This window comes from Panthera tigris, chromosome X (genome assembly GCF_018350195.1).
Source record: "Panthera tigris isolate Pti1 chromosome X, P.tigris_Pti1_mat1.1, whole genome shotgun sequence".
Lineage (NCBI taxonomy): Eukaryota > Metazoa > Chordata > Mammalia > Carnivora > Felidae > Panthera > Panthera tigris.
This window is the reverse complement of record NC_056677.1, coordinates 11,766,390-11,787,698: the sequence shown is the minus strand read 5'-3', so window position 1 is coordinate 11,787,698 and position 21,309 is coordinate 11,766,390. Positions and strand designations below refer to the sequence as shown.

The 21,309-nt window shown below is 42.9% G+C and overlaps 2 protein-coding genes across 7 annotated transcripts in view; both read left to right on the top strand.

Moving 5' to 3' along the window:
• Positions 1-13,805, top strand: part of PIR (pirin) — an 89,172-nt gene extending 75,367 nt beyond the window's left edge. For 2 of the 5 annotated variants that reach the window (XM_042973775.1, XM_007090063.3), the window contains exons 8-10: positions 1,954-2,036; positions 8,843-8,909; positions 13,517-13,805. In XM_042973775.1, coding sequence (XP_042829709.1) covers positions 1,954-2,036; positions 8,843-8,909; positions 13,517-13,629 — 263 coding nt within the window. In that variant the 3' untranslated portion in view covers positions 13,630-13,805. The remainder of the gene's footprint in view (positions 1-1,953; positions 2,037-8,842; positions 8,910-13,516) is intronic. The other 3 variants (XM_007090064.3, XM_015541033.2, XM_015541034.2) reach the window with 2 other exon arrangements.
• VEGFD (vascular endothelial growth factor D) overlaps positions 13,704-21,309 on the top strand; it is a 35,311-nt gene continuing 27,705 nt past the window's right edge. Inside the window, exons 1-2 of one of the 2 annotated variants that reach the window (XM_042973774.1) lie at positions 13,704-13,786; positions 14,572-14,757. In XM_042973774.1, the coding sequence (XP_042829708.1) occupies positions 14,668-14,757 (90 nt within the window). In that variant the 5' untranslated portion in view covers positions 13,704-13,786; positions 14,572-14,667. Of the gene's footprint in view, positions 13,787-13,886; positions 14,343-14,571; positions 14,758-21,309 lie in introns of those variants that run through there. The other variant, XM_042973773.1, reaches the window with a different exon arrangement.

The following is a 21,309-nucleotide window of genomic DNA, read 5'->3' as shown; positions in this document are numbered from 1 at the left end:
AGGACTGTTTAGGCAAACAAAAATATTTGCAATTCAATTGTTTTCAGTTAAATCTTCCTTAACTGCGCTATTAGATTTAACATTCTTGGCGAAGCTTCTCAATGGAAACTATTTATTATCTGATTTGGCTCCATTTATAATTGAAAGTAGGCAGAAACAATAAAGTGTCTTTTCTTTGAGACTTATTTTAGGTTCAGGAGATAACCAGGTGGGTGAAATGACATAGAAATGATATGAATATAAAAGCAGTCTTTGTTTTCGGGGATCCTGTTTTTTTTTTTTTTTTAATTTTTTTTAAGGTTTTATTTATTTTTGAGACAGAGAGAGACAGAGCATGAACGGGGGAGGGGCAGAGAGAGAGAGGGAGACACAGAATCAGAAGCAGGCTCCAGGCTCTGAGCCATCAGCCCAGAGCCCGACGCGGGGCTCGAACTCACGGACCGCAAGATCGTGACCTGAGCTGAAGTCGGACGCTTAACCGACTGAGCCACCCAGGCGCCCCTCGGGGATCCTGTTTTAAACATTTCGTAAAATGGGGGCACCTGGGTGGCTCAGTCGGTGAAACATCCAGCTCTTGATTTTGGCTCAGGTCATGATCTCGTGATTCAGTTCCTGAGATCAAGCTCTGAGTTGGCCTGGGATTCTCTCTTTCTGCCCCTCCCGTGCTCATGTGCGCATGCTTGTGTTTCTCTCTCTCTCTCTCTCTCTCTCTCTCTCTCTCTCTCTCTCTCTCAAAAATAAACATTAAAAAAACCATTTCATAAAATAATACAGAAGCAAGTTACACTTACAATGACAGACCTGGAAACCTGACCCTAGTGTCTATAAAAACTGTCTGCCTAGGCTGAGACATATCATATGGCCTCTTCAGAATCAGCCTTGTGGTTCCTCTCCTAGAACAGCAAAGAGTGGGGGCAGAAATCGGGCTCCGCGTAAAGTTAGGATTGACGCTGTTAGAAAAACATGAACCCCTGATATCTAAATCCAGAATTGCTCCCAGACTGGTGAACATGACAGTCAAGCAAGCTCTCCTGCTTGGAGGTACAGAGGATCTCAATTCAGCCTTATTTGAGAACTGCCTTTTGCCAGCTCCCTCCGTAAAGGCAGTGAAGGGGCTTTATAAGTTGTTTTGGCTTATGTATGATGGAACATCTGCATGACAAAAGAGGGGCCAGGAGTAGACCGTGTGGATAATGTACATGGGTGTTGTGTATGAACGAGTCGAAGATAAAAGACACGATCCGTTGCTCCCAGGGAATCCCCGTAAAGCACACTTAATAAAATGCTTCTCCATATCACAGTTAAAGATATTACCGAGATCTAAATGAGATTATTCTTAGACTGCCAGACCTCTGTTTCATTGCCAGACCCGTGCATGAGTAGAAAGTCGGTGGAGTTCTATTGTTTACTTCTGTTGACCTGAATTTTCAGTACAGAAGGAACCTTTAGGGGTGCACTGGGGCCGGCTGTTGCCGGCTCGCGGGAGCCGATTGCGCACCTCTTCCCTGGCCTCAAGTCGGTAGCTTGAAATTGGCCGCAGTGGGAGCATTTCCACCACGGAAATGAGCACACACCGAAAATTGGCCTCATTCTCCCACTTCTCTCCCAAAGCCACTTTTAAACGTTGACCAGCATGCCACCGCTTCCGGGACGGAGGTCCTTCATCTTTTTTGTGCCATGAACCCTTTGTCATATGCCAAGTCCCCACCTCTGAACAGTGTTGTTGTTTTTTAATTCAGTGAAGTCATTAAAATGTTAAAAGGAGAAGTTTATGGTGCAGTTATACGTGTGTTTCCCTAATGACTTTTGAAACCATACCATCCCAAGATTCCTAAGTCTCTTATTTCTGAGGTTGAAACTAAAATTATGGCGCTATCTAGTTAACCAAATTTGTAACCATATGATAAACGTCCTATAAAGAACATTCAGTTTCGTGGCTCATCTCTTTTGTAGGGCCTGATGATGCACAACAAAAAATAGAACCTCATCACACGGCAGTGCTGGGGGAGGGTGACAGTGTCCAGGTGCAGAACAGGGTAAGTATTAAAAATCTTTTGTTTTCTTAAATTGCACTTTCTACCAGTTTACAGGTAAATGCCTACTACCTCTTCTGTGTGGCTGGAAAATGTTCTGTCTTCCTTAGGCAAAGAAACTATGCCACAAATTTGTCAACACCTTTCATTAACATCTATTGTTTCTATTGGTTTATTTTAAGGTTTTATCAATGCCGATCCCTCATTGTCAGGAATCGCCTGAAGTCTCTATTGTTTATCCCTAGAAATTTGAATCTGGAGGCAACATGTGCTTGTCTCTTAATTTTCTTTCTTTATACAATTGATTTATTTGTGCCATCAGTGAAAATGGATCAACCATCTAGGAGTATAAATACAGATCTCCATGCTCACAACGAGCCCTTTGCAAGTCGAACTGAGAGGAGCCTATGATGCGTTTCATAGTCCCTTGGTGTTGAACCCCTGCTTCTTAGGTAGAGTTTCTGATATTTCTATTTCATTCCCTTAAGTGATTATCTCACTCTCTTGTGAGCCTGCTAAGCCAGTCTGATGGCTTTGTGTCATTCTAATCAAGAGGATTGAAGAGACGGTTGTGCAAAAGCTCCTGACAAGATGAATTTTGAAAAGTAGGGGTGGAAACGACTTCGGTGTGCAGGTGACTGGCAGAGAGGCGATCTGCCTGCCTCGGGCGGCTCTGATCCCGGTGTTGTGGAATGCAGTGGGTTTGAAGAATTATGGCATCTTCGCCCGCTTTTGTGGCAGCTCACCTATGGAGTAAATAGAAGGGAAACCTCATGAGCACCAGAGAAAATGTGCATATCGGGGTCCATGCACCTCGATTATTAGGTTGAACTGTTTGAAACTGCCACTTTGGACCCACAGAAATGGTTTCGGGCCAGTGCAGGAAGGAGGCCCAGAAGCTGCACACAGACCAGAGCCAACTGGTTGTGGATTTGTTTGTCACATTATTGGGTTTAACTTGACACCTTGATTCTTCCTATAATCTAGCAGAGGGCACATTGCAGATGACAAGGATTTGGAAACTGGAATGAACCACCAGAAAGAGTTGCTGAGGGGAGCCAGAAAGGCGGCGGGCCGGGCGGGGGAAGAGGGGGCAGCCTGGGATAGCAAAGAGTTGGCTAAAGCGTCAGTTCAGTGGCTCCAGGGACACCACTCTGTTGTGTAGACTTCTGTAATTATTGCTGGGTATGAACATAGCCAGAGCCATTCAGGCATTAGAAAGATTTCTATGAGAAAATTATTGTTAAAAATTAATATTTCAATGGGTGTGTGATGCTTCTATCCACGAAGAAATAGTTAGTCCCCCTTAGATTACAACGGGAAGGAGATAGTGAAGGTGTGAATCTTGGTCTTGCCATTTGTTAGCTGTGTGACTTTGGAGATGTTTTTCAACCTCTCTGAGATTCAGTTTCGTTGTCTACAAAATCAAAATAATGATGCCCCCTGCATAGAGTTGCTAGAAAGAATATGTGAGATTACGTATGTCAAGAGTCCACTCCAGGTCTAGCACAGGGATTGGTAAATTATGTCCAGTAGGTCAAATTCAAACCTGGTTTTGTAAATAAAGTTTTGTCGGATCACAGCCACGCCCATTCCTTTCTGTTTGTGGATGCTTTCACACCACAACGGTACAGTTGAGTGCTTGCAGCAGAGACTAGATGACCCACAAAGCCTAGAATACTTATTCTCTGGCTCTTTACAAGGAAAAGTGTGCTAACCCCTGGTCTAGTATGTAATGGGTGCCCAATAATGGTAGCCAGAAGGTTCACTGATCTAAACACCTAATTTAACAGATAGTCATGTCAGATACATGTTACCTAATGAGGATTTATACTTTAGGCCGTAAGGTTCAGGGCACATAGCAGTTTCTACAGCTAGAAAAAGTGTTCTGATTCACTCCAGGCCCCAGGCAAGGGTTATCTTCACGTGGAACTAAAGCCTGAGGATTAGAGAAGGAAGATGTGACTTCCTAATGTTCCCCTTAATCCCATTTGCACTGAGTTGTGGTCAAGAATAAGGATTTGGGGGCCACTTGGATAGCTCAGTAGGTTGAGCGTCCGACTTCGGCTCAGATCACGATCTCACAGTTTGTGAGTTCGAGGCCCGCATCGGGCTCTCTGCTGTCAGTGCAGAGCCCACTTCAGATCCTCTGACCCCCTCTCTCTGCCCCCCCTCCCCAAAATAATAAACATAAAGAATAAGAAGAAGGATTTGGTATACTCCCTGGCTCCTAGGACTTTCGCTACTCCTTACTTCTGAGTCTTCCGCAATCATGCCTGTCTTCCCAGTTAACCACATATGGGTGGTTTCCTCTAGAGTAACCAACCCGCTGGGGTGGGAGAGGAGGGCACGCAAGGGTTGATGTCATTCACGTCATTTCTGTCCCCAGGTTTCCTGCTCCATCTTAGCATTTGACTTGTCTTACGTCAGCACATTTTAGGCTTCAGGGACCCCTGTCTTCTTTCCAAGGGTGGATTGTCTTCTGTGACCCTTACTCTGAAGTCTTCCGTGGCAGATGGCAACTACATGGGGCTTGGTTTATGCTAGATTTAAGAGTCGTTAGGCCAGACCCTCTGACTTCTTGGAGGAAGCCCAGACTCCCAACAATGGCCTCAAAATAGTCTTAGCTTTTTCAGAGTTCTTAGAGATTAGGATCAGCTCCATGCTTCTCTGGGTATTTAATCCTGGACGGTTCTGGTCACCCTAGAACAGACTCTGTTTCAGGGGCTAAGGGTCCCTGTGCTGCTCTGGCCCATAGTTGGTGCTCTTGTGGCCAGCATCGCTCCCTGATCAGGAGCACATAGGTTTGATAGGAAAGGCTCGATGTCACCTTTAGATGTATGTTTATATTGATGTCCTGCTGAGGAAACCCTTAGCCTCATGGATTAGCAAATTCACTTGTAGTTTGTCAAGGTAGACAATTAATTCTTCATTAGCTGCCCTCAAAACAGTACTTGAGAGTCATGGTACTCTTTAACTGGCACCATTCATGGGGACCTTGCTAAAATTAATACAGATCGACATTTGGTTAAACTAAAGATTGAAAGACAGAAATAAAACACCCTATGAAAACCAGAGACAACTTTTTTGCTTACTTATGTGTAATAATTCATGACCATTAATTTGTAAAAACTGACAATAGTTCATTGTTTTATCTTTCAATTGGCCTAAGAAGCGTAGACAGTGAAATCCAGTAAGAATGACTGCATGCAGTTAAGTCATGCGAAAACTCGGTTTCTCTCTGGTAGTTGTTTTCAGGTAATGTATCACTAGAATAAGTGTCCTTAAACCTAAAGCATGCTCTCAGATTCATCCTCAGCGTCCTCCTGCCATCTCCAGCTTCAGAATCAATCCAACTATGAGGACATCCTCAAGACTAGTAGAAGTTATCAGCACCTTAAATGAATCATAGGGCCTTCAGCTGGGTGTTGATCGTTTATTGTCAGTATCAGTGAAACTCAAGGCATGTCTTGGCGATAATATTTATGAGATAACGAGCAATTTGTAAACGTAAGTTATTCAGTAAACCCAGAAGGGTCTAACTCTGAACTAAGGAGTCTGAGAAGATTCACCAAAGTAAAAGACATGGTCTGGGCCCTAAAAGATCATGACCTTCCACTGGGGTAATTAGACATGAAGCCATAAGTGGGCCTCTGTCATCTTTCTATGGGGTCTTTTCATCAAACCCCAAAAGGCATTTACTTAGGTCCTCACAAGGACTCATGTCTGAAGCAGCTGTTCATTCTCCTTCCTTGTGCATGATCTTCATCATTTGACACTCCACACAAGGTCACTGTAGACGAGGACTTTTCAAGATAGGGGCTTGTAACCACATTGGCACTCTACTGAATATCCAGAAAGACTATAAGCTTTCACGAAAGAGGGCTAGGTAAGGACAGAAAAAAAGATACATTTAGGAAACAAGAAAAGGACATCAAACATCTGGTTTAGCATAGAGGAGAAGGGGCTACTGAGAGGTTAATTTTGTGGAAAAGGCATTAAAGAAAGCTTGGACCATCCTTAAGGTTTCTGAAATGGAAAAGCAAAGTGCTGAACTCCTCAACACCCTGCAGTGAAACCACTTTTCATTTCAGATCAAATGCCAGGGCCCTTTTATTTTACTGTCCAAATTATAAATGGAAAGTCATCATTTTATCTGAATAATATCAAAAGAAGCAACACTTTTATTTTTAAACTTTTATCACCATCCTAAATGTGTAAACTGTGGGATATTCTGCCATCCACAACAGAAGCATTGTCTGAATTAAGAGACTTACATTCTTAAGAAAGAAAGAAAGAGAGAGAGAGAAGGAAGAGAAAGAAACATTCTGAGGAGTCGGTGCATGCATGGCACACTAGGTCGGCCTTTCCTCTCCCCCTTTCCCTAACCCCCAACCCTTTCCCCTCTGCCTCCTGACCCTAAAACTCAAGCGTGTCTTCTCTGAAAAAGCACTTCAAAACACTATGCAGTGACGTCTTTCCGATTAAATTATACATGGTGTAGTCCAGAGGATCAGAACTATTTTTCTAACTTTTCCTTCAAATGTCCGTTGATTCACACTAACGTTTCACCACTCCAGAGCTCTTCGGAAATAAATCTTTGTTGATAACTGCATTTTTTTAAGTTGAATTTTTAGTCATTTAAACAGGATATTGAAGAAAAAGAAATCACTTCAGATAGAAACCCTACCCTTTCCTTGGATCATCAGCGTGTGTATTATTGTCCTGAGCTGTAAAGTATGATGATGTCTTTAGAGCCTGTTGGCTTCTACAGTAAGTGGTCCTAGACTAAGTTCTAAGCTTCTGTGCCTGTTTTCCATAGTTGGTTTTTTTTTTTTTCCATTTCCATCATGGACGTTAAGCTATTTTCTTGTATTCCTCTATAGTAGCACTCTTCTGTCTTCCAGCTCTGACTTAGAGACCTGATAACCGCAAAGCATCCCCTGGGTGGATGTACTAAATGACACCAGCCCTGGGACTGTAGGGAGTAAGTTAAGACTTCTGCAGAAATCATTGTACCCAAATTGCCTTTTAATATTTTAAAGTTGGAGGCAGAAGGAGAAACCAATGTGAGTCCTGTATAATAGGAGTTTGTGTGTGTGGGTTTACTACATGGAAGTTTTAAAGAATTCATTATTTTTATTGAATCCAGTGATAAGTTTTCTGGTACTAGTAACATTACAATGATTTCCAATTAAAGAGCTTTGTATTAGAGGGGCACCTGGGTGGCTCAGTCGGTTAAGCGTCCGACTCTTGATTTTGGCTCAGGTCATGATCTCAAGGTTCATGGGTTCAAGCCCCACATTGGGTTCCACACTGACAGTGCAGAGTCTGCTTGAGATTCTCTCTCTCTCCCTCTCTCTTTCACTCTGTCCCTCTCCCACTTGCGCACACACACGCTCTCAAAAATTAAAAAAATTAAAACTTAAAAAAATATTAATTTTCTAAAAAGGGCTTTGTATTAGAAGCATATAAATGTAATATGTAGTATACTATATCATACATTTAGAAATATGCTATATTATTAGGGTAAGGTGAAGTTTTAAACCATTTTTGAAGGCTTTTATTTTAAAGTACCTGATCATTATTGCTTTATTTATGATTTTATTCTAAATGAGATTAACCTAAGAGGTGCCTGAAAAGAATTACATACTGTTCAGTTGTCTATTAGTGGTTAACAAATCACCCTAAACCCTGATGGCTTACAACAGTTACTATTTCTCACAAGTGTGGTGGGGGAGGGGTCTTCTGCTGGTTTCTCTGGCATTACTGGGTCAGAGGACATCAGTGATACTGGGGGCTTGGAGTCATATTTTCAGAGTGTTCTCTGGAAGGATTGATGTGTCAATTAAAAATCTGCCAAAGATATAAACGTGTATCTTCCCCTGCATCCACACTTGCACTGGATATTATAATTACTACTTTTTTCAGTTTCAGGGAAAAACACCTAATCTTAATTCTAAAGAAAAACTTTTTTTAAGTTTATTTATTTATATTTTGGGGGAGACAGAGACAGCGTGAGTTGAGGAGGGGCAGAGAGAGAGAGAGACAGAGACAGAGACAGAGACAGAGACAGAGACAGAGAGAGAGAGAATCCCAAGCAGGCTCTGAGCCCGATGCAGGGCTCGAGCCCACGAAACTGTGAGATCATGACCTGAACCAAAACCAAGAGTCAGATGCTTAACCGACAGAGCCACCCAGGCTCCCCTCTAAAGAAAAACTTTTGGAGACTTTAATATAACAGGACTCTTTGGGAGAGAAATTTACCTGAGCAGATGCCACTTGGATGTTTTTATAAGGTTCCGTTTAGTGCAACATTTCTGGGGCACGTTTTACATGAAGAAATGTCAAAAGTAATAAAATCTTACTTTTGGATTTGCATAATCCTCCCTTTTAAAAATTGTTAATGGGAGGTTATAAACCCTGTAATAAGATAAGTAAATTACATAGTTTGTCTTATAGGTGTTCCCGGTTGAAGAAAATCTTAATTTGCATTCTCCTTTATCTGAGAAGGTTAACCTTTTGGTGGTTGGGCTTAGTCTTGAGTGCTGATTGCTACCAATCATCTTAAGGAATAAGTGTTTCCAGGGCATCTGGCCAGCTCTGTCGGAGGAGCATGTGACTCTTGATCTCAGGGTTCTGAGTTCGAGCCCTACGAGGGCTGCAGAGCTTACTTAAGTAAATAAAACTTAAAAAAGAGGAATTAGGAACATTGTCCATTTGGCCAGCATGTCGGCTTCAAATTGTTTCTAATTTGACATTCAAAAGTATGCATGTTTATTGTTTGATGTTTTCTTCCTTGACTTGAGGATCCTGAGAGAAACCACTTCATCCTAATTGCTGGGGAGCCATTAGGAGAACCAGTCGTCCAGCATGGTAAGCCCCAAATGATGGCAATTTTCCTGGGTGATTTTCTCCTTTGAAAGTAGTGTACCAATATAGTATTATTACTGGGAAGAGTAGCTGTATTTTCCTCTTGTCTCTTTATCTGCAAAGATTTTGTAGGAGGAAAATACATACATGGCACTTATTTCTACATTCATTCTCTGTTTCTTGTAAAGAGACATTCGCTGAGTACCTATCATGTGGACGACATTGAACTTAGAACTATGGGGAAAACAAAAACGGTGTTTTGCGTTGCGTCATAGGGAACTTGAACTTAAAGAAATGTTTTGTGGCCTGCTGCTTGAATATCATTTTTATTTTTACTAAAAACAACAGTGATTTCAATACCATTTGTAGTCTATTGCATTTTTTGTGAAAAATAGGGACCACTTAAAAATATTCCTTTGGAAGTATGTGAATTATTTGAATCAGTATTAAAAAAAAAAAAAACAGAGGCAGAAAATCCTGGAATAAGTATCCAGTCACCTCACTTCTTTGCCTTAACTTCCTCATAATATTGTTGTTTTATTAAATGAGAAAGGATGTAGACTCCAACATATTATTAGTTCATTTTTATTAAAAAATGTTTTTGCCGGGGCTCCTAGGTGGCTCAGTCAGTTAAGCGTCTGACTTCGTCTCAGGTCATGGGTTCAAGCCCTGTGTCAGGCTCTGTGCTGACAGCTTGGAGCCTGGAGCCTGCTTCCGATTCTGTGTCTCCCTCTCTCTGTGCCCCTCCCCCACTCATGCTGGCTCTCTCTCTCCCTCTCTCATAAATAAACATTAAAAAATTTAAAAAACATTTTGCCAACTTATTTAGATAAATGCCTATAAAACATATATTATTAAATTTAGCATGCATTAAAATCCCATTATATTGCCTTGCATGAATTCCCACACATAAACCATGATTTCAGAAAAAAAAAAACCCCAGCTGGTCATACATTTAAAGAACACTGATAGTTTACAAACTATTCTTCTGTGGAGTGCCTGGCTGGCTCAGGCAGCCAAATGTGCGACTCTTGATCTCAGGGTTGTGAATTCGAGCCCCACACTGGGTGTAGAGATTATTTAAAAATATAAAAAAAAAATTTTAATATTCTTTCTTGTTCGATTAATGACTTACAGGAAAAACATTAAATTGTACTCCACTAAGCATGTAGCATCTGACCTCCATTTTGCATGCTTCAATTTCCACCCCAAAGGCTCGTGGTTCTTGCTTCCTTTTATCTTGCTGGAAGAGGGCCGAAATAGTTTGTTCTTCTGGAGAAAGCCTGAAGACAGATTGAGAGGAGTCACGATGTTTATTAACAGCAACTAGAATTTAGGTGCACAAAGGATGTGTGGGATCTGAGGCTTTTGAGTTTAATGATCTCGTCTGCACCAATGAGGAAAACCCAGAGTCTGACCAAACTCGGTGACGGACCGAAGCGCTGGGATTGCTCGGAGCCGTCCTCCATTTGTGTTAGGCGACGCCTGTCTCAGAGGCTTGGATCTCAGGAACACTGCACGTGCCATACGTTCACACTCCGAGTAACCAGACCAGATAGATACATCCCTTGACATCTCTGTTAATGAGAGGCAAAGCATCTTGTTTGGCTGGCTAGTTCTCTTTTATAACTCTTTAAACCCCAGAAAGTTTTTCTTCTACCTGTGCACATTTAAAGACAGCCACAACCATCTTCCGGCTGTTTGGGAACCAGTACCAGTGTAATGAACTAGCTAAGGACCTTTAAGCATGGAATGTCGTTGAATGTTGGAATAGGAAATGTCCTCAGCATCAATGTAGTCCTGGCCTTTTTTATAAGTGAGGGAAACAAAATCAATATACTTAATTTATTTACCTAACAGATACTTGGGTAGCATGTCTCATTTACTAGGATTGGTCCAAGTGCTTGCCGCAAATTCACCTACTCTTCAGGGCAACCTTAGGAGGTTGGGTTGCCCGTCGCTCTGCCCTGTGGCTTCCCTGATGGGAAACGATGGTTAGTAGTGGAGCTGGGATTCGAACCCTGGTCTTCTGACCCCATGTTTTGTGCTGTCCGCCACACCTAGGTTCTACATAACGAGAGATTGAACTCACGCCATTTTTACTACTTGGGAGGCAGTGTAAAGGTTTAACTAGAGAAAAGATGAAAACTGTAGTTTGAAAGAGTATTTATGAGATTATTGATAACTATCAAATAATTTGCACGTCTATAACCCGTAGAGTTGATCAATTGAAAAGCATGCTTTCTGGGGGATGGAATGTACAGCCTGGCAGCTACAATTAATCATACTATAGTGCATGTTAGAAAGTTGCTAAGGGAACAGGCCTTAAAAGTTCTCATCACAAGAAATGAAATCTGCAACTGTGTGTGCTGATGGATATTAACTAGATTTATTGTGATCGTTTCACAATATCTGCAAATATCGAATCATTACGTCGTCCGTCTTGAGAGCAATACAAGGTATATCAATTATACCTCGACTTAAAAAAATAAGAAACTTAGTGATACAGTATGCAAAAAACGGAAGGAAAAGAAAAACAAAAACCTGCTCTCTGGTTCTAGTTTTCTTCTCCTTCTTAAGGATTTGAGGAGACAAGCTCCCTCAGCTCGGTGTTGGAGGGCTCCAAGCTTGCTTCCCGCGTTTCTCCCAGTGTGGTCCATGAACCAACAGTATGCGCATCACTAGAAAGTTAGTGAGAAATGCAGTCTCAGACCCCACTCTAGACCTCCTGAATCAGAATATGCATTTTAGTAAGATTCCCGGGTGATTCACGTGCACATTCTGAATTGAGAAGCACGGCAGAATACCCCAGGGGAGTGTCAAAATGGAAGCCCAGAAGCGCACCATTTTTACAGAAAAATAATTGGGAGACAGGAGAGATGCTCCACGAGTCCAAACTGTCGTGATGTTATGTTGTGCGAGAAATTGGTCCTTGGCCCAGGATCTGCTCTCATTTTCTGAGTTCCATCTCCCTTTCTTCTGTGTGTCCTTTAAAAGTTGGCTTTTCCAGGGTGCCCTCTTGGACTGATTATTTATCTTGCACATCAGGGCTCCCTCATTCTTTCCTATCCGATATAGGCCAAGTGTCTGTTTCCAGATGAAATTTCTCTCCTGAGCCCCAGATCCATGTTTCTGACAATATATCAAGTCCCTCTGCCAGGAAGCCATTCCGTTGTCTCCAGTACCTTCATGTCACAGTATCCAGAGCCGAACGCCTTGCTGTACCCACAGCCTCCTGTGTCCTGTATCCCAGCTGCCCTTAACAGTTCCACCACCAAAACTCAGCCTCTTAGGCCACACACCGTCTCTACCCTGATGCCAAAATCTTTAAAAACTGCAAATCAGATGTCATTACTATCTGCTTAACCCTCGGGTGACCCCTGATCACCTGCAGAATTACCCCCACAGTTCTTCCCGTAGAAGGCATCCAAAGCCTACTGGAGTCTGCCCTCTTCCTGCCTGTCAGGTGCCTCATTCTTTTCCCCCTTCGATCCCTCCTTCTAGCACTGTACCCCCATCCTCCAAACCTAGGAATCAGATAAAGGTGCCAACAAACTGCATGTTTTTGTAAATAAAGTTTTATTGGAACACATCCATCTCTATTCACTTTCCTATTGTCTGTGGCTACTTTTGCACTTCAACGGAAGAGCTGAGTAGTTGAGACAGGCACTGTTTGACCCACAAAATCTAAAATACGTACTGTTTGGCCCTTTACAGAAAAAGTTTGCCAGCCCCCCTGACTTGTAATTTTTATAACCTCCTATTTACTGTCAGTGAGTTGCTGCAAATGTTCAAAGATGACTTAAACTCCTCATGTAAGTATGCAGCCTTGTATACTGCATAGACCCCCAAAACCATGATGAAATTTGCCAGTTCCTTGCATCAGATCGGTTCAATTCTTGACATCAGCTAATGCTATAAAACTAACAACTCCAGTAAAGCTTCAAAGTTCCTACCACAAGAAAAAATAATTTTATAACCGTGTGTGGTGATGGATGTTAACTAGACTTACTGTGGTGATCATTTCACAACATACACGAATATTGAATCATTACGTTGTCCACCTGAAACTAATGTTGTTTGTCAGTTACACCTCAATAAAAAAAAAAAAAGAAGAAGAAGAAAACTAACAACTATAAAAATGATTTTGATAGGACCAAACCCAGGGGTGAGTGGATGATGCAATTGCATTTGTGTATCTGGAGTTTGGTCTTTATAGTCGTACACAGTCCTGGTCAAGAAACTTGTATTCTAGTTGTCAGGGATTGGATGCTGCAAAATAACCTTTTACTCTTTAGATATGCCTGGGTCAGTTTCAGATTAAGAACTCTAGGAATACAGGGGCGCCTGGGTGGCTCAGTTGGATAAGTGTCTGACTTTGGCTCAGATCATGATCTCGAGGTTCGTGAGTTCGAGCCCCACATTGGGTTCCCTCTGTCTCCCTCTCCTTGCCCTTCCCTTGCTCGTGCTCGCTCTCTCACTCTCTCTCTCTCAAAAATAAACATTAAAAATTTTTTTAAAAAAGAACTCTAGAAATATATACCATTTATAGTGATAGAAGAAAATATTATCGTCACCCAGAACTTACTGAATGTCTCTTTTTCCCCTAGGTCCATTTGTGATGAACACCAATGAAGAGATTTCTCAGGCCATCCTTGATTTCAGAAATGCAAAAAATGGGTTTGAACGAGCCAAAACCTGGAAATCAAAGATTGGAAACTAGTGAAGAGCACAAAAGCAGATCTCAGTACTTTCTAGAATTTTGCCACTTGTGGCATCCATCCATTCAGCATATTCTGTTTCCAAAGCTGACTTAGCCAGTGCTTCTAAAGAATTGCACACTAAAGTGATAACACGGTTTTGATAGCAATGCACGTGAGGTGTTTCCCGGTACATGCAAATAAACCTAATTGTTGCTTCTTTAAAAATCAGTGTTCTTAATTTGACCTAACTTATTAAGCTTCTGTTAAAAAAAAGTCATTTTGTGCATGTTTGGCTTTTCATGTGCTTTTTTTGTGCACAGGTAAGTTTTTTAAGCATATTTGATTGCTTTCTGCGTGTCCCTGGCAGTAGATGTGTGAGCATCTGAGGTCCCTTCCTGAACAATGCATTGTGGTGCAACATGGACGCCTGTGTGCCGAGGTTTCACGTTACAGGTTATCTGCGTTAAAGGAACAGCAGTCCTGAGGGTTTGAGTCAGTTTTGAAAACTGCCCTGCTATTGGTAGGGACGCGACAGGATTACAGCCAAGACTTCCCTGCATTTTCTGCCAAAATCTGTCAGATTTAGGACACATACTTCTGCAACCTTCCATGAGGGTTGTGAAAAAAAAAGTTTGAATCCAGAATTGGGTTCCAGGCTTCTTGTAGCTGCTAACATCGGTGGCCGCACCACCTCCTTACAAAGCAACTAGAACCCGGGGCATAGGGTGGAGAGGTTTGTTTGTTTGTTTAATTTGCTGGACGTGACATGAATTTGGAGTGCTTTTTCATGTCCAGTGGAAGTCATGTCCACCTTCTGATTATTTTTGGAGCATGAGAGCATTTAAAATTTTTTTATCTCTCTCCCCCCATAAGATTGTGCAGAAACGTTCCTTGACTAATTGAAGTCATTTCATTGGATTTTGATCACAACTGATGATTTGTTTTTCCATGTGAACTCTTAGGGTTTCCTTTCCTTCCGGAGAATGCCTTTTGAAACAGTTTTCTCTAGCTGCCTGATGTCAACTGCTTGGTAATCAGTGGATATTAAAATCTTCAAAATGTACAGACAGTGGGCCGTGGTGAATATTTTCATGATGTCTTATCTGCACCTGGCACAGGGCTCCAGTTACGAACATGGAACGGTGAAGGTAGGTGGCATCATTTTAATGTGATGCAGCTTTTTTTTTTATTGGCTTGTACAGAGGACTTTCTTTGCCCCTCATTTTCTAGAAAATATAAAAGCGCAGAACGCTCCTTGTAGTGGACAGGATAGATCTTGCATTGCTAATGAGTATTCTGGATCTTAGGCTTACTAAGATTCTTGCCATGCATATTTGAAAATGCTGTTTTTTGTTTTTGGTTTTTTTTCTGGAGATGTAATAGAACATGAATGAGTTTTCGGGACTCTTTGGTTGGGTAAGTTTCTCCTCATATATGCAGATGGCAGAGTGAATTTCTAACGAAGCACTGATTTGTTTTTATGACCCAGATAACTGTGTGAGTCATTTATTCAGGTTGGTGGGAGCAGCAAACATTAGTCAGTTTAGTTAATTTCATTTGTAAATCGCAAAACTACAGTGCTTTCTACAGATGACTTTTATCTGGTTTTCTAGAATTACCCATTGCCACCGTCTAGAAAAATATTTTCTTGGAAGTCGTTTGGTTGTTTGCTTTTTGAAATGGGTAAGACTCAACAGTAATTGAATCCTTAGTTCTACAGGCAAGTCTCAGAGCCTGGGAATTGAGAGTAACACAAAAGAATTAACTGGAATGTTACTGACTGAGCAGTATTTCGCCCAGTCTTATGTATTTTGTAGATTACATTGTTTCCTTCAGCTTTTTATTTTGAAAATGATTTGGATTTGTTTGGACTGAAATAGTGCTAAATTATTACGGATTTAGGAATTCCTGGCTGTGAACAGTCGAACATGAGCTTGAGTTTCTGTAGCTGTTGTTAGGACATGCATCTTCAGCAGGTGTGATATCGCCCCCAACCGGGGAAAAATGGTCCTTGGGTAAAAAAGTCTTAGTGTCAGTCCCATCAAGCGCAGATGTCCGTACAGTGACTGAACACACCTATGGTATGTCTGTAACAAAGACTGAATGCTGGGCTCAGGGGCGGCCACCTGGTGTAGCAGTCTGCTAATGTCTTTCTAAAGCAAGAAAGTCTCTCTAGCTTTCCAAGAAAAAAAAAATCTTTCTAGCTTTCTGAACTCCAAATGCACTCAGGAGAGTTCCCAGCCATTCAGCCCCACCTCACTGACCGCAGCCCGCCCTCCGTATTTCCCTGCCAGATGGTAAGTAGAAACGAATCCGCTTCTGAGCCCAGGTGACGACGAAAATTGGACTTGTTTCAAGCAAATAAGACTTTTCAAGGCTGATCACCTTTTTTAAGTCCATAAAACTCAGGAGTCCTTTAGATGTGTTGGGCCTCTGGAAGCTTCTCCCCCTGCCCCCAACGCCAGTGTTACTCCACGGATTTTAAAAATGTTTTCATTTTACTTTGAACCGTCACTATATTTGATAGTTACAAGAGGAGATTTGGGATTGTTGGAAAGAAGTCATATTCTTTAGGTTGTTCAGCTCTTTTAAAGAGCTTTGCACACCAAGAATTCTTCAGGTGTCCCGGGGACGGTGGGGTTTTAAAACGTTCAAATTTACTGGTAACACATGAACCTAATTAGTGGGGCAGCGGAGGAAACTGTTTGAATTTGTAGGTGACAGAAGATATGTCCTTGCAAACGGAAGAGGCAGCATTATATGTAACACCATTAGCAATTTTTTCATATAGATCTGAGTTTCTTGTAAAAAGGGAAGGTATGGGGGCACCTGGATGGCCCAGTTGGTTAAGCGTCTGACTTCAGCTCAGGTCATGATCTCACGGTCTGTGGGTTCGAGCCCTGCGTTGGGCTCTGTGCTGACATCTAGGAGCCTGGAGCCTGCTTTGGATTCTGTGTCTCCCTCTCTCTCTGCCCCTTCCCCACTCACGTTCTGTCTCTTTCTCTCTCAAAAATAAACATTAAAAATTTTTCTTAAAAAACTGAAGTTACATATATTGTGCTCAAACCCACCCAACCCCTCGCTAAATTAAATGTTTCTGATGTGAAGGAAAGCCCCGCCTAGAGTAAACAAGTTTTGGCATAGATGTGACTGGGTAGTGTGAGGGATAAGGAGGTGTATCATGTTGGTTATTAGACTTTTCCTTTACCCCCTTTTTCTTCAGAGAAAATCTAAGAAGAATATATTTCTTAATGTTAATGCTCTTCTTATTTAAATTAAAATTCAGTACGGGGGGTGCCTGGGTGGCTCAGTAAGTCAAGTGTCTGACTTCGGCTCAGGTCATGATCTCACATTTCACGAGTTCGAGCCCTGTGTTGGGCTCTGTGCTGACAGCTCAGAGCCTGGGGCCTGCTTCGGATCCTGTGTCTCCCTTTCTCTCTGCCCCTAACCCACTCACATTCTGTCTCTGTCTCTCTCAAAAACAAACATTAAAAACAATTTTTTAATTATATAATAAATAAATAAAAATCCTGATTTGGACTTGTGGATAAACCTTTACTATAGGACCCTAAGAAAAAAAATAACAGTAATGGTGAATGTTGAACAAGTTCCATTATGGAACCCCTTTTAGGAACCAGCTGATAAAGACATTTTGTGGGACGAAAATACAGTATTTGGACGCATGAATGCTTCCACATAGAGCTTGACATAATAAGATCCCGAGCTGCCAGGCACATTGGCTGGAGGTCCTAGAGAAGTAGGGACACAAATGACAGTGACCTTGTTTCTGAGGACATTAAAAAAATTTTTTTTAAATGTTTATTCATCTTTGAAAGACAGAGAGCACAAGCAGGGGTAGGGCAGAGAGAGAGGGGGACACGGAATCTGAAGCAGGCTCCAGGCACTGAGCTGTCAGCACAGAGCCCAACGTGGGGCTTGAACCCACGAACGGTGAGATCATGACCTGAGCCAAAGCCAGACACTCAACTGACTGAGCCACCCAGGTGCCCCTGTTTCTGAGGACATTTTTAAGCATAACTCTTCCTACCACTTGGATGTGACTGAGAGGAGATGAAACGAGACATTTCTTTTGTGGCTTCTATGGTTAGTCCAGTTTTTTCTCTCTCTTGCCACTAGTTCTTATAATCTCTACCAAGATACTAGGACATGATAAACAAGACACCTTGAGGCCTCCCCCGCATCAGGAAAGCTTTGAGCAGTTTGTAATGTCCCAGTTGGTAAAGGATCTCCCTTGCCTCCCGTTACAATGTAACTGTGTTTGACAATTCATTTACTTCGTTGTTGCGAGCCTACTACGTCTGGGCACTGATCTCAGTGCTGGAAATGCAACAGGAAAGAAGACCGTGTTTTGACTCTCGTGAACTTCTGTTCCAAGCGTGGCGGGGAGAGGCAGGCAATAGCAAATCTCTAACATGTCAGGGGTAGTGCTGTGGAGAAAATCAAGCAGGAGGAGAGACAGAGTGATGGGCGGGGGAGACTTCTCTGATTCGATGTCACTTGTGCAGACCCCTGAAGGAAGTCAGGCAGGCAAAGGCAACCATTGGGCGCTGACCATGGGGGAGGACAGGGAGGTGGCTTGGGTGTTTGGGTATCAGCCAGGGGACCGGTGTGGCTGCAGTAGGGGGAGTGGGGGCCACAGCCACAGGTGTTGTTGAGGTTGGAGAAGTAGCCGGGGCGGATCATAGAGGGTGTGGCTGTGTTCCAATAAACTTTGTGGACACTGAAATTTGAATTGTGTATCATTTCCATGCATCATGAAATCATCTTTTCATTCGTTTCAACCATTTAAAATTGTAAAAAAGAATTCTTAGTTCACGGGCTATAGTAAAACAGGGTACAGGCTGGATTTGGCCCACAGGTCATAGTCTGTCAACCCTGATCTGTATCATTACGTGATTTTATTGTCTGCATAGTCTGTGTTGGTACCTGACATTTTTTTCGGACTGTTTATTTTGAGAGAGAGAGAGAGAGACAGTACAAGCAGGGAGGGGCAGAGAGAGAATCCCAAGCAGGCCCCGTGCCGTCAACACTGAGCCCGATGTCTGGCTCGATCTCATGAACCGTGAGATCACGACCTGAGCTGAAACCAAGTGTCAGACACTTAACCGACTGAGCCCCCCAGGCGGTCCGGTACCTGACATTTTTCGTTTGTTTGCATATACGTTTATTACTTTGTCATCTTCCACTAGAAGGAAAGCTTTTTGAGAACAAGAACTTTTCTTTTTTTCTTTCTCTCTTCCTTTTGTTTTGTTTTGTTTTGTTTTGTTTTGTTTTGTTTTGTTTTGTTTTAAGGAGTTGCTTGCGCTCCCTGGTGTTGGCCCAGCACTGCTGCTCCAGCCCCAGCTAGAGTCCCTCTCCCACTATGGCAGCCACTTGGACGCGGAGCACAGGGCGGCCAGCAGGGGGCAGCAGCTCACCGGCCTCTCCAGTCCTGCCTGTGGGGCGCCCTGCGAACAGGAACTTTGCGTGGTCTACTTCAGTGTCCCAGTCACCTAGCACAAAGCCTGTAATAGAGTAGATACCAGAAAAAGTATGGACTGACTGATGGACAAGGTCTGTAGGATCTTGAGATACCCAGGTGGGAGTATCTCACCCAGGTGGGAGATACCCAGGTTATAAATTGTTGCATGAAGCAGTCTCCAACATCTGCTCTCACTGTGGCTTGTCTGATTTCACTTTTTTACAATCTGAAGCATGTTTGTTTGTTTGTTTGTTTGTTTGTTTGTTTGTTTGTTTTTGGTAGTCTCCATGCCCCACATGGGGCTTAAACTCACGACCCTGAGATTAAGAGTTGCCAGGAGTGCCTGGGTGGCTCAGTTAGTTGAGCGTCCGACTCTTGATCTTGGTTCAGGTCATGATCTTGCGGTTTGTGAGATTGAGCCCCATGTCGGGCTCTGCACTGATAGCTCAGAGCCTACTTGGGATTCTCTGTCTTCCTCTCTCTGTCCCTCTCCTGCTCACTCGCTTGCTCCGTCTCTCTTCCTCTCAAAATAAATAAATAAACTTTAAAAAAAGGTTGCATGCTGGGGAGCCGGGGTGGCTCGGTTGGTTAAGCGTCCAACTTCAGGTCATGATCTCACCGTTCGTGGGTTTGAGCCCAGTGTCAGTGTAGAGCCTGCTTGGGATTCTGTCTCTCTCCCTGTCTCTGTGCCCCTCCCCTGCTCGTGCTCTCGGTCTGCCCCTCCCCTGCTTGTGCTTGCTTGCACTCTCTCAAATAAAAAGTAAACAAAAAAAAAGTCACGAGCTCTACTGATTGAGCCAGCCGGGCATCCCCTGAAGCATTTTTGATAAGACCGTATATTCACCCTGTGCTGTTTTCCTCGGGGTGAGAGAGGGTTCACGTGTTGCTAGGAAAGAATCCTGCAGTGTCCTTTTAGCCACAAGCCCTTCTATAAGGTGCTCACTCCTAGGAGCCAGTTATAGAAGACGTCACCTCCGCCCATATTCTAACCTGCTGGTCACAGAAAGGGAGATGGGCAAAGCAGTGTGGGGCCACATGGGTAAAACATGGACGCCGTGATGATTTCCTTCATCTTTGAGATCCCGGAGAAGTGCTGTCTGTGTTTTCATCTGGTGATTTGTGGTTTGTGAACACGTGCTAGACTATGGCAAAGTACTCCGGTCAGATACTTTTCAGTCAGCCTAGGCCATGCTGTGCCGCAGTAACAAGCAACCCCCAGATTTTGGTGGCTCATAAACAACTGAGACTTACTTATGGCTCATACCACACGGCCATCCCAGCTAGTTCAGGGTCAGCTCCACTTCGGGATGAAGCTGGCTGAGCATCCACATCTTGAATGTCATTAATCACTGAGACAGAGGGCCAGGGAGCCCCGGAGAGTCTTGTCCTGGCAATTAAATGCTCTGGCCAGGAAGTGACCTGTTACCGCTTCTGGTCACAGCCCCCCGACCCACTGTTCCATCCAACCACAGGGGAGCAGGAGATGCCATCCTTCCATGTGCTCGGCAGATAGAAGGCTGGAAATATTTGGCGAAGGGTATTAATGACTAACATACCTGTGATTGCTTCTCAATGTTTCTGAACTTATCTGTGAGGTGGGAGACAACCATGGTTGGGTACTGGGGTAGAATCGGGGAAGGAAGGCCCTTAAGTTTATTTCTGCTATTCAGGAGTAGACTCCTTTTCCCTGGAAAAAGGAAGGCTATCCACGCAGCTCAGTAGATACTTGTGGAATGTCTACCACGTGCCAGGCACATGAGTGGAAATGATATTTTTATAAAATAAAGATGTCTTAGTTATTTTCAAGTCTTACCAACAGCCAAGAGGTTCATTTTGGCCTGTGGGAAGGATCATTTTAACACCTGGAGCTTTAATAATGTAAATTTTCATGTAAATTTTGGTCATTCATTGTTACCTAAATAACTATAACAATCACGTGTTGGAGAAAAGTACTGCTTTCCTGAAATCTAGGTTTGGCCAAAGTTGATTCTGGAGAGAGATCATGACATTTGTGGAATATTGGCAGGGCGAATATTTTGTTGTTGCTTATGGTTCCATTCTGTAGAGAGTTAAGAAGGGTGTAATTTTGACTGAATGAATGCCCTGAATTCTTTCTAAATTAAGATCTCCTCAAAAAGAACAGAGTGGGATGAAAAAGTAAAAGCAGCCTTTGCCATGGTGTGCTTGGTTCACAATTACACCATCACCGCAAGACTGG